The 19,132-nt window shown below is 38.9% G+C and overlaps 1 protein-coding gene across 4 annotated transcripts in view; it reads right to left on the bottom strand.

Moving 5' to 3' along the window:
- SOCS5 (suppressor of cytokine signaling 5) overlaps positions 1-19,132 on the bottom strand; it is a 99,885-nt gene that overhangs the window by 21,873 nt on the left and 58,880 nt on the right. For 3 of the 4 annotated variants that reach the window (XM_023223857.1, XM_023223856.1, XM_023223858.1), the window contains exon 2: positions 13,175-17,322. The exons of the other annotated variant lie outside the window; for it this stretch is intronic. In XM_023223857.1, coding sequence (XP_023079625.1) covers positions 15,700-17,310 — 1,611 coding nt within the window. In that variant the 5' untranslated portion in view covers positions 17,311-17,322 and the 3' untranslated portion in view covers positions 13,175-15,699. Of the gene's footprint in view, positions 1-13,174; positions 17,323-19,132 lie in introns of those variants that run through there. 4 annotated transcript variants of the gene reach the window in all.

Raw genomic sequence — 19,132 nt, 5'->3', positions numbered from 1 at the left:
CAAAAATTGGAATTTGGGGGAAATTTGTATCCAATATTATGAGTTTTCCAGTACTTAAGGATGAGATCAGTGGTGCTATTATTAAATAGGACTTAAAAAATATTGTATACTAAAATGACTAAAAATTTGGAAGAATTGTGTGACTCACTGAACCAGTATTTTCCAAATGACCAATGCAATGCCTGATGCTACAAAATCCACTCCGAGAACAAGATAGACCAGTGCATTTTAATGTAATACATTTTCACAGTTCACTGATCGGGTTTCAGATTCTACTTTGCAACCAGCCTTTAAGAAACTATGATTTGTCAAGTTTTGCTCTAATATCACACAATTATTTGAAAAGGCTATCAAAATACGCCTCTCATTTTCCAACTACCTATCTATGTGAAGCCAGATTTTCTTCATATTCTTTAACCAAAGTAATGTATTGGAACAAATTGAATGCAGAGGCAGATAAGAATATCCAGCTGTCTTCTATTGAGCCAGATGTGTGTGTGTGTGTATACGCGTGCGTGTGTGTGAGAGAGACAGGGTCTCTGTTGCCCAGGCTGGAGTGCAGTGGTGCAGTCATGGCTCACTGCAGCCTCAACCTCCCAGGCTCAAGTGATTCTCCCACTTTAGCCTCCCAAGTAGCAGCTGGGATTACAGCCTCATGCCACCATGCCCAGCTAATTTTTTAATTTTTTGTAGAGACTGGATCTTGCCATGTTGCCCAGGCTGGTCTCCAACTTCTGGGCTCAAGTGATCCTCCCATTTCAGCTCCCCAAAGTGCTGGGATTATGGGAATGGGGCACTGTGCCCAGCCTAAGCCAGATATTAAAGAGATGTGCAAAGATTAAAACAATGCTGTTTTTCTCATTTGTTTTACAAAATAGTTATTTCCAAAAACATGTTATTTATGTTAATATATGTTGGGCTTATTGTTATTTATAACCAAATATATATTTCTAATTTGTGTTTTAATTTTTAATATGGTAAATATTGGTAGGTAAATCCACAAATAAAAGCGTTTTGGGATCATCAATAATTTTATGGCATGTAATGGGGTCTTGAAACCAACGAGTTTGAGAAGCACTGCTGTAAACTGATGGGAACCTAAGGTATGTTGAGAAGTGGGCTCAAGTAACTTGAGGTGTGTATCAGTTAGAGGAAAGAAGTGAGTCCACCTAATTTCAGTAAGAGACAAGAGAAAAAAAGGCACAGGCCAAAGACCACATACCTACCACACCTTAATGTGTTTCTTGTTACAACTGGTGGGGACTAGAGCAGAGCTTTCAAGGGCTGGGGCAAGTTCTTTCTTGGAGGAGTCATTTATTGGACATAGAGGTGGTGAGCATGAGATATCCTTTTCCAGAGATGTGAGGTTCAGAAATTCCAGATGGATGATATGTTTTTAGCCACTTAATATATTTAACCAAAAAATGCAAATTAAGTATATTTTGGGCCATTAGATTTTATCCTTTCATTTGATAGCAGAATAAAATTACCACAGAATCAAAGACTACATAAAGTTTTTAAACCAAAAAGAACTAGCCACCCAAAGAGCCAGAGAATCAGAGATAAAGAGATTAAGATCATTTACTTCTTTCCTCAAAATTTTTCTGATTTGATTATGTAACTCACATGACATTGGTTTTCTTTTTTGTTGTTGTTGTTTTGAGATGGAGTCTCAGTCTGTCACCCAGGCTGGAGTGCAGGGGAGCGATCTCAGCTCTCTGCAACCTTTGCCTCCTGGGTTCAAGGGATTGTCCTGCCTCAGCCTCCCAAGTGGCTGGGATTACAGGTGCACACCACTATGCCTGGCTACTTTTTGCATTTTTAGTAGAGGTGGGGTTTCACCAGGCTGGTCTTGAACTCCTGACCTCAGGTAATCCGCCCACCTAGGCCTCCCGAAGTGCTAGGATTACAGGCGTGAGTCACCCCACCCGGCCTTTTGTTGTTTTTGAGTCAGAGTGTCACTTTGTCACCCAGGCTGGAGTGCAGTCTTGGCTCACTGCAACTTCCACCTCCCAGGTTCAAGCAATTCTCCCACCTCAGCCTCCCAAGTAGCTGGGACTACAGGTGCGCACCACAATGCCTGGCTAATTTTTGTATTTTTTGTAGAGACAGGGTTTTGCTATGTTGGCCAGGCTGGTCTTGAACTCCTGACCTCAAGTGATTTGACCACCTTGGCCTCCCGAAGTGCTGGGATTATAGGCGTGAGCTACCACACTCGGCCAAAGCATTACTTTTAATTAAACTTTTCGACATAAGGCAAGGTAAAACTAGCAGACAATATTATTCTTTCAATTCTTCTGAATTGAAGCGATTTAGTTTTAGGGCAAAAGACCATGTTTTATGCTTTAAAAATATTTATACAGTAGATAATTAAATATTTTTGAAAATTAATTCATTTTTCAACAAATATTTACTGAGGGCCTATCATAAGCCAAGCACTGCGCTGGGCGAGATCTCAGGATGCAGCAAGGGCCAGGATGGTAAGGTCCCTGCCTTCAAGGAGCTTCCAGGAACAATGAGCAAGTGTGTAAAAGGAAGGAGGGATCAGCAGAAATAGATGAAAAGGGACACTTGGGAATCTTCCCAGAAATTTCTGTCATAAAAGGAAGCACAGTGGTTTTCAAAGTCTTAGGCAGCAGCTGAAGACAATGTAGATTTCCACAGATGACACACTTGTGATGATTAGCATTAGTGGGAGAAGATGGTAAAAGAGCTCTTATGGCTACTGTAGCCATGTCCCAGGTCATGTCGTGTGTGTGTGTGTGTGTGTGTGTGTGTATGCTTCCTGGTCCTATACTCATAGCCAAGGTTACAAAATAGGATGGTGCATTTGGAGAAAAAAATTAATGAAACTTTCACTTTTATGTGTATTGCTACATTTCTACCAGGATGTGAAAGCATAAACTAAATTTATAATGACTATATTTCTATTGATTCCAAAGATAAATTCTTTCACTTGATGGAAAACTAAAACATTTATGAGTATTAAAATGAAAATTTGAATAGAATTATGGTTTGCTTTTATACTGTCTGCTTCCTAGTAATTTTCTGAGCAAGATGTTTTATAGATTTTTTTTTTCTACGAAGATTTGGAGATGATGTTTCAACATTTTGCCTCTGTCCTTCAATAAAACTCCACAGTAAACCAACAGTATATAGGAGAATTACCAGCTGAATTTACATTTTAGCCAAGCCTTAGGCAGAAAAAAGAAAGACTGCAATTTTGATCAGGACCCCTGGATTCCAGGACTGCATTTCCACAAATGGACTAGCATGCATAGATGGATGTAAGCACAAAGAAAATGATAACAACATTTACCAAGCACATATGCTGTGCCGGGCCCTGGGCTACATATCTCTCAAAGATTATTCAGTTTACATTTCCACACCACGATGAGGTAGGTGATGAAGAATCCACGCCTGGGAAGAGTTAAGAAACCCACCAGTTAATAAGTAGCTGGGCTGAGCACAAGCCAGGCAGTCTGACAGCAGTTCCACAGCTACGGAAGAAATCTGAGCTCTTCAGAAGAAAAATGTTACTGAAAGAACAGCTTCTCAGCTCAAAAATTATTTTAAGTAAATCTGCTCTGTCTTATATTAATTCATATACATATGTTACAAAATGTCCATTCTTCCCAAATGCCACAGTTCTGAAAACTAATCACTGGTACTTTATCTGTCATTTCTTATCTGAGATGATTTCCAAATAGAATTCACTGGTGTAGACAGGTGTTGTTTTCTTCATGACAGGAAGAAACAAAGGTCATTGGAAACTGTGATCTGACCAAGATGATGGGGTGACAGCCCCCAAACCTTGAGTTGGCACAATTTGCCAAACCACACATCTCGACTCCCAAAGATCTCATAAAACTTCATCCAACGTTTATTCAAGGGCATTGTTTTTCATTAAAAAATAAACGACTTTCAGTATCATATAACTTAGGACCTGTAGTTTCACAGATACAGTTACCTCTAATTAGATGAGCTTTAGTGTTTTCCAGCATTCATTTGTTCTGTATTATCCACAGGCTTCTCCATTCATCACAGGAAGACCAACATGTTAGTTATCTACTTGTCTCTTTTCTAAAGACAGTTTTGTGCCCATACTGCAAGAGAGGACACAGTACCCCTACCTACATTTCATCCATTCAGATGTGAACGTAGGGTTCCCTTGAGCCTCATTTATTAAGGTTGAACAGAGTAAGCCTGCACCTGTCCACTAGAGGTCAAGATCAGCAAATTGAGACTGTAATCACAATCCACTTGAAAACATCACACCACACTTTCGAGTATTTCTCCATTTCCAAAGCAGCACTTTCTCATGGTTTTATTGAAGTTCTAAATGGTTTTAAGGTGCTAGTATAAAAGCAATCACTTTTTATTTTTGTATTTATAATACACACACCCCTTTGTGTTGGAAGTCACAAAAAAATTACCCAAAGAAATTTGAAAAAGAATATGTATAAATAAAAAATCTCTTCATGTATAAAGGAGAAAAATATTTGAGTGTGAAAACAAGATTGAGGAAACAGGTGAAGAAGGAAAAACAGATTTGTCCATTTAATTTTATCACTCATCGGGCCCTGTATTCTGGATATTCAGGTAGAGAACACAATCCAGATTTTTTTTTTCACATGAAATCTCCTCCTAAACACTTTCTTTTCTCCTTCCTTCCTTCCTTCCTTCCTTCCTTCCTTCCTTCCTTCCTTCCTTCCTTCCTTCCCTCCCTCCCTCCCTCCCTCTCTCTCTCTTTCTTTCATTCATTCTTTTCTTGACAGGGTCTCGCTCTGTCATCCAGGCTGGAGTGCAGTGGCGCAATCTCGGCTGACAGCAGCCTCTGCCTCCCAGGTTCAAGCAATTCTCCTGCCTCAGACCTCCGAGTAGCTGGGATTACGGGCGCCCACCACCATGTCCAGCTAATTTTTGTATTTTTAGTAGAGACAGGGTTTTACCATGTTGGCCAAGCTGGTCTTGAACTCCTGACCTCAGGTGATCCACCTGCCTTGGCCTCCCAAAGTGCTGGGATTACAGGCGTGAGGCACTGTGCCCGGCCTACTCCTAAACACTTTCTAAAGTTTCAGATGTGGCAAATTTTCAATTTTCTAACTTTAGTGAAAAATACCACTCTGCATTCTTTTAAATATCTAGTTGTACTTATAGCAGCTACAAAGTGTATTTTATCTTAAAATGCAGGCTTTTCAAGAGGAACTATTTTAGAATTACCTGTTTTTGCTAGACAGCTGTGGCACATTTTAAAATGCACTTATAAAGATATCTGATCTTATAACCTTTGGAAAGTATTTTGATTACACACACACACACACACACACACACACACACACGGTTTTAGTTATGTCTGAGACAGACTATCAAGGAAATGGTAAATGATATAATGTTGATAAATGATTTAAGGCTCAGCTATCTAATTCCTATTACACTTCCACTTTTTCTGGAAAAAGGCAGAAAAGCTGGCAAGAAGGAATCAATGGTCTGAATCGGTGAGGGGATTCTAGAAAAAAAAAACATAGTTACTATAAATGTTACAATGTCCTGGCCTGGATTAATTTCTTCTAGAGAACTAAGAGTCTCCAAATAAAGTCTCTGCTGGTTGTCATCAGAGGTGCTGAGGCAAATGAAAGGCAGGCTAGAAGACCAGAGAGAGGCGATTCTTATCTTTAAACAAGGGGAGTCAGGTGGTTCCACAACGTGCAGACTGATGAACTTGACATGATCCTGGACAGCATTCTGGGATGGATGATTAAAGGTAGGGCCTGTGAGTATTTAGGGGAAAAAGTGTAATCTCCAAGAACCAGCATGAGTTCACCAAGAATAATTCATGTCAGATTAATCTTATTTTTCATAAAATAAGTGGAAGATTGTGGAAATATGTGAAGCAATCTAGATTTTAGAAGGACAGGCAATAAGGGTTTCATGACTTTTTTGTGGGTAGACAGGAGAAATAAATACAAATGAATTAATTATTCGTTCATTTAACAAATATTGGGTTGGTGCAAAATTGTGGTTTTTGACATTAGAAGTAATGGCGAAAACTGCAATGTGGCACCAACCTAATAAATACCTGCTCTGTATTAAGCACTATACTAGGCACTGAGGATAAAACAGCAAATGATAGATATGGTCTCTGTCCTCAATTTCTCAAGAGGGACAGTCAAAACCCAAAAGCCCAAATAAATAACATATGCGCAAGTTTTTTGTAATACAGACGATAAAGAAAACAGAGGCAGGGCAGAGATAAGAGAATGGGGGGGCAATCTCCTTTAAATAGCATGAGCAGGTCTCTCTGAGGATGAGGCACTTAAGCTCAGGTGTAAAGAATGAAAGGAATCTACCTTGCTACAAGGAACAGTGGGAAGAGGACAGTTTCAGGAGGGGTAGCGTGTGCAAATGCCCAGAGGTGGGAAAGATACTGGAATAAGGGAGCTTTGAAAGGTGGCCAGTGTGTCAGGAGAGTGGTGAGTAAGGGGGATAGTTGTACCAGATTAAAGTTGGAGAAATCGGCAGGGGCACTCCCCAAATAAACTGGAGAAGATGAATGAAGGAGATTCTAGTGGCCAGTTCTTTCAACTCTTTTGCCAATGGTTTAGAATCCATTTTTATCAGTTATGTATAGCCGATTGTTTTGAAATACAACAAAAGAGAACAAAGCATTGAAAGAAATGTTAATTTGGTTGACAAAATTAGAATCCAAAGAGCAAAGTATCATCGATCAGCGCTTAGGCTCTGGCCTCAGACCAGTGTTTGAAATCTAGCTCTAACATTCTCTCTCTGGCATTGGACAAGTTATCTAATCCCTCTAAGCCAGGTATCCAAGACAATATAAAGGCTGGCACAGTGGCTCACACCTGTAATCCTAGCACTTTGGGAGGCCAAGGTGGGCGGATCACCTGAGGTCAGGAGTTTGAGACCAGCCTGGCCAACATAGTGAAACCCCATTTCTATTAAAAATATGAAAATTAGCCGGGCATGGTGGTGCGTGCCTGTAATCCCAATTACTAGGGAGGCTGAGGTGGAAGAATCTCTTGAACCTGGGAGGCAGAGGTTGCAAGTGAGCCAAGATCACACCACTGCACTCCAGACTAGGCGACGGAGCGAGACTCTATCTCAAAAAATAAAAAATAAAAATAAAAAATAAACATAAAAATAAAAAAAAAGTATAGGATGAGACCCAGGCAGCTCAGTTAAATCTTCTATATTACACAATAATCTGCCTGCTGCATCAAGTTATATGTGGCTCGTCTGGTGATCGGGAAACTACTGTGGCAGCTTTCCCCCAGGATTATTTTAAGTACATTGCCCAGCCTCTGACAGAATTGTTTATAGACCAAATGTAGGCCCTTATATTTATTTTGCTTATGTCACCAATAAACTATACGGCCTCTCAAATTATCTGTTTGAAGGATTGAGAAACTTAGCATAGCCAAATCCTAGAAATTAATTTTAGCCTTTCAGTTCTGTTCTCATCATTGGGAAAGAAATTGCTAAAAGTTAATACAATATTTTAAAGACACAATTTGTAAATTTATATCATTCAGTGTTGGAATTACTATACCCAAATATTTCTCTATTCCTTTAGTGCCATTAAAATGTAATGCTGTTGCAATTACACCCAAGGGTACTTAAAAATACTTTTTAAATTAGGTGCAAAGCTTTAAAGTATTCAAGTGCGCCTGGCGCGGTGGCTCACGCCTGTAATCCCAGCACACTGGGAGGCCAAGGTGGGCAGATCATGAGGTCAGGAGATCGAGACCATCCTGGCTAACACGGTGAAACCCAGTCTCTACTGAAAATACAAAACATTAGCCGGGCGTGGTGGCGGGTGCCTGTAGTCCCAGTTACTCGGGAGGCTGAGGCAGGAGAATGGTGTGAACCCGGGAGGCAGAGCTTGCAGTGAGCCGAGATAGCACCACTGCACTCCAGCCTGGGTGACAGAGCGAGACTCCGTCTCAAAAAACAAAACAAAACAAACAAACAAAAAATTAAGTATTCAAGTTCAATTTTAAAAAATGACTTAAAGGGTTAAGAAAAGCACAATAAATTTAAAATAATTCACCCTTTGTAAATTAAAGGAAATAAAATATTAGGTAGGATTAAGGGCATGATTATTTGTATATTAAAGACAGGTAAGAAGAAATTAAACCATTCAGTGTAATGATAGATTTACATTAGGTAAAAGACGAAAACAACCCTAAAATCTTGGGTTGCTAGCTGGGAAGGAATATTCAGTAAAAATACCCAGAAAAAGAAATGTCAGGCAGTAATGCTATATATTTCTAAATATACTACTACTAAGCAACAAAAATTCAAAACAGGCCGGGTGCAGTGGCTCACACCTGTAATCCTAGCACTTTGGGAGGCCGAGGTGGGTGGATTGCCTGAGCTCAGGAGTTTGAGACCAGCCTGGCCAACATGGTGAAACCCTGTCTCTACTAAAATGCAAAAAATTAGCCGGGCATGGTGGTGCAGGACTACCTGGTGGCTGAGGCACGAGAACTGCTTGAACCTGGGAGGCAGAGGTTGCAGTGAGCCGAGATTATGCCACTGTGCTCCAGGGTGGGTGACAGAGGGAGACTCTGTCTCCAAAAAAATAAAAATAAAAATAAATTTTAAAAATTCAAAGCAGTTTTCATACTTAGTATAAATTGAGAAATGAGAAAAACTACATCAATTATAATAGTGTTTTGGGGATTAAATTCAGTAACTCCCTCTTAAGATTTAAGATTGTGCCACCTTTTCTTAGCATTTTTGTCAAGTAAAAGTTTTTTTGATGTTGCTTTAACTTTTTTCATGTTCCTATTTTCTCTACTTAAGCAGAGTTAGCAGTGATAGTTTTCCTTAATCACATCTTATATTTTTTGCATTAAAATATGCCTTTTAAAATGTTATCCATAGAAAAGTTATCCTATTTTCTCTAATGTAAGCATAGTAGTGATGTTTTCCGATTTGATCGAATATTTACTTTTTGCATTAAAATGTCTTTTAAAATGTTATCCATAATTGGATATCCATAATATCCAATATGCATGTCTCACTTTACTGTAAGCTTATGATTTACTTTACTGTTGGCTTATGATTTGCTTAAATTTGGAGAAACTATGACTTATTTAACTAGAAGTCTCCTAGGCACGCACACTGCTTGCTTTTCCTTACTGAAAATTATGTCGATTTTTCTTCTGCATGTGCTCCTGTTTGATTCCAGTGCTAGTGACCTGATCTAGGCAAATTTCACGGGACTTCCTAACTCCAATCCCTCTTGGTTACAGGCTGTCTTACAGCTGCTGCCATAATTTCTAATTCTTCCTTGCTGCAGAGCCTAGATAATTTGAGACTGTTCAGTCCAGCATATGCTATAAGCACCTGATTCCTCCACCTCAATCCTGCCCTTCTTCTCTTGCTACCTGCCACTCTTACTTCTGCACCTGCCCTCTCCATCATCTTCTGCTAAATGAAATTCGCATTCTTGTGATAAAAGAAACCCAGTACCTTTCCAATCATCCCTACTCCACTTGGGTCACTTTTCTGTTTTTCCTTATCACCAATGAAACCAGTTTTTACCTAATTACTTTATTTCCATATATTCTCATAACCATACATTTATATATTTGCCTACATCCCCACCAGTTTATAAACTTAGTAAAGTAAGGGTCTTAATCTTCTACTGAAATCCTATTTCAAAAAAACTCTTCAGTAACTGACTCAAGATGTACAACTTTATCTTTTATGTGATTTTTTTAAACTGTTAAAAATCCATGAAAAAAAAAAAAAAAGAAACGGAATGTACCAAATATTAACAGCAGTTACCTCTGGAAAATTTCAAAATGGGAGTTGGAAGGGGTAGGGGTAGGGTTGGTCGTAGTAATGTACCTCAATATATACCCGTTACCTAAAATTGTGACTGGCACATGGGTCTTCAATTAATATTTGTGGAATGAACGGTCAGAGTCTAAATGTTCAGTTAACAGTATGAATTTTTTTGGTAGGTTCTTTTATAATCTTTAGTACTTCCTAAATATTCCATAACGAACTTGGATTTATCATATAAAAACTCACACTAAAAAAGATACACAAGCAAATCTGACATGGAAAGCATGACAACCAAATTTGACGTGGATAAAGTTTTAAGATTCAGCGCAAGGTTTGATCCCAGTATCTTAAAACTTTTTGGAAGACAAGTCCTCTATTGAAAGCAGACGGCTTTTAAAAACATCTAAGATACAGAATCTTGAATTGGCAAACTAAATGTTGTCATAATTATTTCCTCCAAAGAAATTCTTAATCTCATGCAAAATACCTAGCTGTTGCATCCCGTTCTGTGGCTTCAAATACTATCAATATAGTGATTCCCCATTTCATTTTTAATATTTTTTTAGAGACAGGAGCTGGCTCTGTCTCAAGTGATCCTCCTGCCTCAGCCTCTCAAGTAGCTGAGACTACAGGCGCATGGCAACCCATCCAGCTAATTTTTATTTTGTAGAGATAGGGTCTTGCTACATTGCCCAGGCTGGTCTCAAAATCTGCGGCTCAAGTGATTCTTCTGCCTTGGCCTCCCAAAAGTGCTGGGGTTACAGGTGTCAGCCACCATGCCTGGCCTAGTGATTCCACATTTTAATTTTCTCCCCTAAACTCTACACTCGAATGTCCAACTGCCTACTACACAATGTCTCTGGTAGAATTATTAATAGGAATCTCAAAACTCAATTATGTTCAAGGCAGAGTTTGATTTATACCCTCCAATTTGCTCCTCCATTGGTTTTCTTAAATCGCAGTTAATGGCAGCACCACCCCTCTCACACCAAAAAGTGGAGTCATCTTTTGATCTTTTTCTTCTTGTTCACATCTAATCCATCACCAAGTCTTATCAGCTCTACCACTAAAACATACCCCAATTCTGACTTCTCCCCGTGACTATCACCCCAGTCCAAGGTCCCACCATCTCTCACCTAGATGACTATAAAAGTCTTCCTTACCTTATTCCACTAGTCTTTTCTCCACTGACCAGTGAAATTTACAACACACCACGCATCCCCTTTGCTTAAAACTCTCCAGTGGCTTCCCATTACACTCAAAACAACATCCTAAATCCCTCACTGTAGGCATATCGCCCTAAATGGTCAGGCCCTTGCCAATCTCTAGAACTTCATCACCTACTATTCTCCTCCACTCAATGGACTTACCTTACCGGCATTCTTTATTTCTCAGCAAATAATTCCATTTGTGCTTTGGGGACTAGTTTTATTGTTCTCTTCATCTCAAACGTTTGTTCTTTGATCTTGGTCTAATTTTCTTATCATTCAAGCTTACGAACCTATAAAATTGTGCCCCAGTCCCTCCACCACCATATTCTGCCTCATTTTACTCATAGCTTCGGAAATTACCATTTCATTGCTGTCTTATCTACTATAATTCAATAAACTCCAGAAGGCAGTAAAGCTTTGTCTTGTACCCCAATGTACACCCAATACTTAAAATAGTGAGTGGCACACGGGTCTTCAATAAATATTTGTTGACTGCATGGCTGAAGAGAGTCTTAATGTTCAATCAAGCGTCCAGGGCATGAAAACAAAACAGTTGCTCCAACTCATCTACACTTTGCAATAGCAACCTCTCCTCCCGTCCCCAACAAATAACCAGCTACCTCCCACAAAATTTCCACCCCAAACCTCTTTAGAATATACTACTTTAAAAGTCTATGTTCTGGATCAGCTGTTGCAAAACTATAAAACAAAACCAGAGCCTGAAATATATGTAGCTTTTATGCACATGGGCCAAGCAGCATTGCCCTCTTTGGAACTTTCTTACCCTCAAGTCAGCCCTTGGTATACATTTCTATCTAATTTCATCTAAGTAAAACTGTATGTGCTGGGGTACAGGTAAGCAAACAAAGCAGTGCTCTTTGCTTTATGTTAACACTCTCAAAGACGGACCTGGTTCTGTATCCTTCTTATGAGTGTCCTATGGCCAGGCGCGGTGGCTCACGCCTGTAATCCCAGCACTTTGGGAGGCTGAGGTGGGCAGATCCCCTGAGGTCAGGAGTTCAAGACCAGTCTAGTCAACATGATGAAACCCCGTCACTACTAAAAATACAAAAATTAGCCAGCCATGGTGGTGGGCACCTGTAATCCCAGCTGCTCAGGATGCTGAGGCAGGAGAATCACTTGAACCTAGAAGGCAGAGGTTGCAGTAAGCCAAGATCGGGCCACTGCACTCCAGCCTGGGTGACAAGAGTGAGGCTCTTGTCACCAAAAAAAAAAAAGGGTCCTGATTCAATCACAGGCTCTTTGGCTTGACTAAAAAGCAGTATTTGCTATAAAAATAAGAGATCTAAGACCAGTCTCAATAAAACTTACCAAATTAGTGCTTAATGCCAGAGAGAAAAGAAAGATTTGAAATAAACATAAATAGCAACTAGATCAAAATGAAATTAAAAAATTCTTAAGCTTTGGATTTTGTCAAATGAAGCTTAAAATTCAAGTATCAGTTCTTATGGTTCCAGCCATTACAAATCTTATGTAAACATGAGAGCTAAAAACAGATTGGTGTGTGGAGAATGATTATAATGATTATTTGGGCTCAAGTTTTGTCTAAGAAACATAAATTTAATGATAACTCTTAGTAACTATTTAATCCAAGCTGTTTTGCTTCAAATATTTTGTACTGTGTTTAACCAGAAAAGAAAATACAGATGAACACTTTCTCTTTGTAAGGTGATTGTATTATAAACAAGGCTAAAGTAGCAAGACTAAACTTTTAGTGCAGATAATAAAATCTGAATAGTACAAGAATACTCTTCAGGTAGTATCTATAGGATAAGATCTCTAAATGTTTTTGTATCAGGTGGCAATGCCATCTAAAGTAATATTAACAACATAAATGTATATATGTGCATACATACACACTTACACATATAGGCGAAGGGAGAGGGGTGTGTGTGTGTGCGTGTGTGTGTGGAAGGGAATGAAGAGAATGAATAAGAATGGGTACAAATCAAAGCAACCTTTTCTTGGGTTAATTATTTCAACTATAAGGATGTATCTCAACTTCTAAAGAAATTCCTGGTTTGTATTTAAATGCACTTTAAAAAGACCATAACACACTCAAATTTAGTTGACAGGCTACAATGGGATTCAGAAAAGGACACAGTGAATATAGACTTAGGTGCAAGTTCATGCTGGTGATTTTTCTTTTTGAAAATGTAAGCCACTAATGTTTTAAGAAAAAAATTTAAACCAAAAATTGCATATTAATATTATACACAAACTGAAACATAAGTGACTTTTAGCACAGTGTATACATGCTTACATAAACTCAAACACATTTAAAACAATTTCCATTTAACATATGAAAGTTTTGAAATACATAAAAGCATTAATACTTTCTATAAAACTACAGTTAGAACATCAATTTGCTACAAGCATATAAAAACATCAAGTGCTTTCTTGGAGTTTCAAGTTTCCTCTCTAAAACACAATCTTGCTCACATATATAGTCCTTTTAAAATAATCAGTATGAACTTTTTGTTTCTCAAGAGGTTTATTTTCCAGGTACATTATAAGCTCAAGAAAACAGACCCAACAATTATGCGGTATAATTATGTCATAACAATTGCACATAATGCTTTAAAGTAGGTTTGGATGAAGTTCTCAAACACTTTGGTATATGATCTTCAGGGACTTTAATTAGAAACAACAGAAATTCTAAGTCCCTTCAATCCCCATTTTGCTTTAAAATGGACAAGTCTTTGGTTAAAGTTCTACATTTTGGGTATTTATTTTTAATCAAGATGGTCCCCAAACCAATAAATGGTACTGATGTATTACAAATTCACAAGACTTCATTTAACCTGCTTCTGATGCAGTGGGAGGTTACAGATACTCATTTACTATAATATGTCATTGGATAGCTTCAATCTTTCACTTATAAGCAGAGAAATCAATAGATTTATTACTTCTCTGTCAGTTTTCTGTTATAACCTAAACTGTACAGTAATTTGCAGTAACTATACTGCTCCACAGTACATATAATTTTGACTGATAAGATGTAGCGCATTAAATTTAGAGTTAGCTTATTTTGATAAGTCAATATTAGACTGTACAGTAACTCTGCATTAACTATGAAAAGGTTGTTAGTTAATGCTTATTTAAAAACCCCAAACCATTCCATTTACAAGAGAAATTGTTGCAAATGTATAAAACAGCAGATATACAAGGAGAACACCAAACATACTTTATTAGCACAAAAAAAGCAGCCATAACAAGGCACAGCAAGCAGAAACATACATTAGCAGTCAAAGGGTTAGTGTTGCATACAAATACAGCTCTTCTTTTTTGTAGCCTTGGCAATAGCCATAGGGATGTAAAATAACATTCTGTAGCAGCAGGTAAGGAAACTATGGAGCACTCACCAGTGGTACAGAGCACATTAACAAAAAGACACAAGAATGGATTCGGCTACTGTAGTGCAAAATGTCTAGGACAGAACTGTAAATTCAGTTCAGTTACTAAGAAGCAAACACTAGAACTTGATATAACTTCCAAAAGAGCTCACTCAAGTAGTAGTACATATTATTTTAAGTGACAAAAAGGTGCTAAGTAAAGTTATTTACAGATATAATGATTGTACAGTACCTTTTAAATCTGCAATTTAGGTTTCAGATTTTCCATTAAGAATTAACTGCACTGAAATTCTATAAATTATACTTAAGCAATTCAGCTATGAGAGTTTACAAAAAAGAGACAAATTCTACCATCGAAATTATTAATTACAGTTCAACAATATCTCAACATCAGCAACCATTGTAGTTACTATTATCTGACTTGTTTGGGCATCTTCTAGTCTCATGTACTTCATGGTTCACAAAATAATCCTGGGCATAGGAACAGATCCAACTTTTATGAAACAACAATTAGACTGCACATCAACTTAAAAAAAAAAAAAATCACACGCAAGACTACATTGCAGCAGCTATTCCAAACGCGTTTTAAGTTAAAGCACTCATTTAAAAAATTAATACCTAGGGCCTTTCAATAAAATTCTACTACTGGCTTTGTAAGTCTGAAACTTTAAGAATGACTATTTAGAAAACCTGTTTTACTTAACAGTACCTTTTGCAGAAGAGAAAAGGCATCTGATTATAAACTACATCAACACGTAAGTGAACTGCACTATGCCCTTGTGGCCAGAAAATTGCATTTTTTTCTAAAAGGAAGGCAGTCTTTTATTCTTTTTGGACTTCCAAAGCTTGATTTATAGTAACTACAAACATCACTATTTTTGGAAGGTTATAGAAAAACTCTTAGAAAAAATAATTTCAAACATTAGTCACACTGTTGAAATACTCATCCAATATTAATAATTTGTTCTTCAGTAAGAAATAGAATTCTTCATAACAAATGCCCCAGAGTTGCCTCACTCAAATACTACAGCCATTAAAAACCAAACTGTTAGCGAAATCGGCAAAATGTTTTTGTAGTCTTACTTAACACCTGTAGCTCTATCCTCTGGTGTTCCAATAGGCACCACGTTTATCTGAATAAGTAACAGCAGGTCGCATCTGACAGATACTAACACTAAGCTTACATACTGCATGAAAAAGCCTAACACTGCTACGTGTGCTTGCTATAGGTGTACTGTCTGATGCACATGAAAGCGGACCTAGTTAACACCCTTTGGGGACCGGAAAGTTTACTTTGCCTTGACTGGTTCTCGTTCTAACCAGCGAACTCTAACTTTTTGTTTATAATGATACTCTTTTAAAAAATCCTGTAACATTGAGGGTAGAGGGAGCCCATCAATTCCATCATACGTAGTGCACCTGCAGATTACCGCGCGACAGATATACTGCAGGCTAAAAGGAAAAGTCCTATTTAGTGATATAGTAAGCAATGGTTCAAAAAACATGCACGAACTGGGATCTTTATAATGTTCTAAAAGTCCTGTTACAGTGGAGGAGTGAAATACACAGGGGTCATGGGCATCGAAACTAAAGTTGTGATTCCACTGCTCAATTCGGGCATGCAGGGATCTGTTGTAGCGGCGGAAGCTCACAGAGAAGAGGTAGTCCTCTTGCGCAGAGTCCCTGAGCAAAAACGTGCCTTCAGGTTTCCCTTCGAGAAGGGCTTCTGCTTCATAACGGTCCATCACTCCCCAGTAACAGGGATTCCCTGTAATTTGAAGCAAATCAGGCACGAGGCAGTGTATGTAATCAATCTGTGTGTGGACTTTCCAAGCTCCCTGTCTGCTAACATGGGTATGGCTGTCTCCAGATATCTGACGCTGCTTCTGCCTCCGTGACTGCAAACACAGGGTGGTTGTATCCTCTTCCGAGTCACAATTAGCTTGTGGAATTGCAGAACTGTCCCCACTTATTTCAGTCATTCCAGGAGCTAACTTTGGTCCCAGTTTATATAATGGATTAACCTGTGCAGTAGCTTCAAATGTATGTATTTGTGCATTGGGAGGGGGATCAACCCCTTCTTCAATACTAAGCCGCCTTCTCTCTCTAAGCCTATCTTCTTCATCTTCTGTAGAAACCAAAGATGGATCAAATGTATCAAAAAATGTTGAATGTGGGCTCACAGGAGCTGTATGCTGTTTAATCAAATGCCATTTTTGGGCTAAATCTGAGCCAGCAGGAAATGGGCATTTCTCAAGCATTAATTCAGACAGATGGATTTTTCTTTTATTGGAAAAGAGAGGCTTTGACTGCTTGCTGTAAGTTCTCATGGGAAAACACAAGCCCACAGTATCCTGCAACCTCTGTCTCAGAGAGCGACTTCCTACAGTTCTGCTGGAAACACTGTCCATGTCGTGTACAGAACTTACGCCGTAGCGCCTCTCCCTCCTTTGAAGTCCGCTTCGAGTTCTCCCAAACTTTTTATCAGCATCCAATGAACTCTGGGTCTTTGTAGAACAGGAATGTTTTTTCTTCCCACCCCATGGAGCATGTCGAGAGTATGAATCTCTTCGTGCAAGTCTTGTTCCTGGGGTAACACAAGAATCATTATCCTTTTCGATGCTTATTTCAACAATTTGAGGGATTTCTGTGGCACAATTTTGATTTCTCCTTGAAGAATTCTTTGAAGGGCTTAATCCCAGTTGTAAGGCAACATTTTCTCTTAAGGGACTACTTTGTTGCTGAGGAGTTGAGTCTCCTATGCTGATGTTTTTCTCTCTGACAGACAAACATCTGCTGGAGTTCATGTCCACATTTTCACTACGGCTTCCTCCCTCATGACCGAAGAGATTCTGACACCTGTATTTGAAGTTATTCCACATTTTCCCCACTTTATCCATTGATTATAAAATCTAAAGACAAAACAGGAAAAAGAGAAAAATAAATTAATCAGAGTAGCATGTGAAGGTAGCTAAGGCAGTGCCCATGTCCCTTTCCGTTCGGAATTTCAGTGATACTGGCCAAGAGTTCACCTATACTGCTGTGCTGAAGTGATGAGGCGTGTGTTCTGTTGGGCAGCAGGAAGGCCACCAGGCCTTTTAGGCACTGACCTTGTTCAAGCCAGGCCTTACTTCCCATTTCCTTTCAGGCAGAATATTCTGAACTCAGGTGAAAGGAAATAAACGCTCTTAAACTCTGGTTTCTTTTTCCCGTGCTTCAACCTGTCTCCTTAACTTGAATATTACAAAGGCAAAATATGTTCCATATTGTTGAAACACATTTGTATTCAACTTTTCAAAAGTTATAACCAGGACCACATTTTGTAACACATTAAAATTAGTTCAAAAACCTTTCATTAGTAGCAATCTTCCCAATTTCACTTAACCAGTTCCTTGCAATTCTAAGGTTTACAGGTTCATCACTTGTGAAAAACCCGTATCTTCCCTCGCAATTCTAAGGTTTACAGGTTCATCACTTGTGAAAAACCCGTATCTTCCCTCCCACCCTGTAATGCATCAAATTTACCCATGATTTTGAAGAAGCAGTTTGAGTAGAAAAGAAAGAAAAAGAATGTAATATTTAGGAAAGGTGTCTTTTTTTTTTTTTTTTTTTTTGAGAAGTCTTGCTCTGTTGTCCATGCTGGAGTGCAATGGTGAGATCTCGGCTCACTGCAACCTCCATCTCCCAGATTCAAATGATTCTCCTGCCTCGGCCTCCCAAGTAGCTGGGACTACAGGCATGCACCACCACGGCTGGCTAATTTTTGTATTTTTAGTAGAGATGGGATTTCACCATGTTGGTCAGGCTGGTCTTGAACTCCTGACCTCAGGTGATCCACTGGCCTTGGCCTCCCAAAGTGCTGGGATTACAGGCGTGAGCCACCACGCCCGGCCAGGAAAGGTGTCTTAAGCTTTCCAATTCTTAATCCTGGAAGAGTTTGGAAATTATAATAGAGTAATAGAAAGAAAGGCTATGGTACTATAGTAATCACAAAAACAAAAACCAAAAACATACAATTTGGCATCTTTATTCTTGTTCCTTAAAAAAAAATCTAGGCCAGGCATGATGGCTCACACCTGTGATCCCAGCACATTGGGAGGCCAAGGCAGGTGGATCACGAGGTCAGGAGATCAAGACCATCCTGGCTAACACGGTGAAACCCTGTCTCTACTAAAAATCCAAAACATTAGCCGGGCGTGGTGGCGGGCACCTGTAGTCCCAGCTACTCAGGAGGCTGAGGCAGGAGAATGGCATGAACCTGGGAAGCAGAGTTTGCAGTGAGCCGAGATCGCGCCACTGCACTCCAGCTTGGGCGACAGAGCGAGACTCTGTCTCAAAAAAAAGAAAAACCCTAAAGCAGTGTATGACACTTTACAAATAAATTCTTTTAAGACTACAGTACCAACAGGCACACTGTCTAGTTCAGTAACTACAAGTCAACATTAGAAGAAATGGAAAAACCTAAACTTAAAATTCATTGGTTTTGTCACATTATGATAGCAGAAAACTTTGGCTGATCTTGAACTTTGACTAGTTATTTTTGTCATAAACGCTTATATTTTCAAGAAGTTGACTAGGAATAAGAGAATAACAGAGAATAAACTTTCTTAGAATGAACTGTAGGTCTTCCCATTAGTTTCTCACAGAAAGGGCTCTTGGACTAATGGAAACACAATATAGAAAATTAATGTCCATGATATCATAAAATGTGCTTTCAGATGA

Source organism: Piliocolobus tephrosceles, chromosome 15 (genome assembly GCF_002776525.5).
Source record: "Piliocolobus tephrosceles isolate RC106 chromosome 15, ASM277652v3, whole genome shotgun sequence".
In the NCBI taxonomy this organism is placed as follows: domain Eukaryota; kingdom Metazoa; phylum Chordata; class Mammalia; order Primates; family Cercopithecidae; genus Piliocolobus; species Piliocolobus tephrosceles.
Note: the sequence above shows the minus strand (reverse complement) of the source record. Positions and strands in the feature narration are given on the sequence as shown.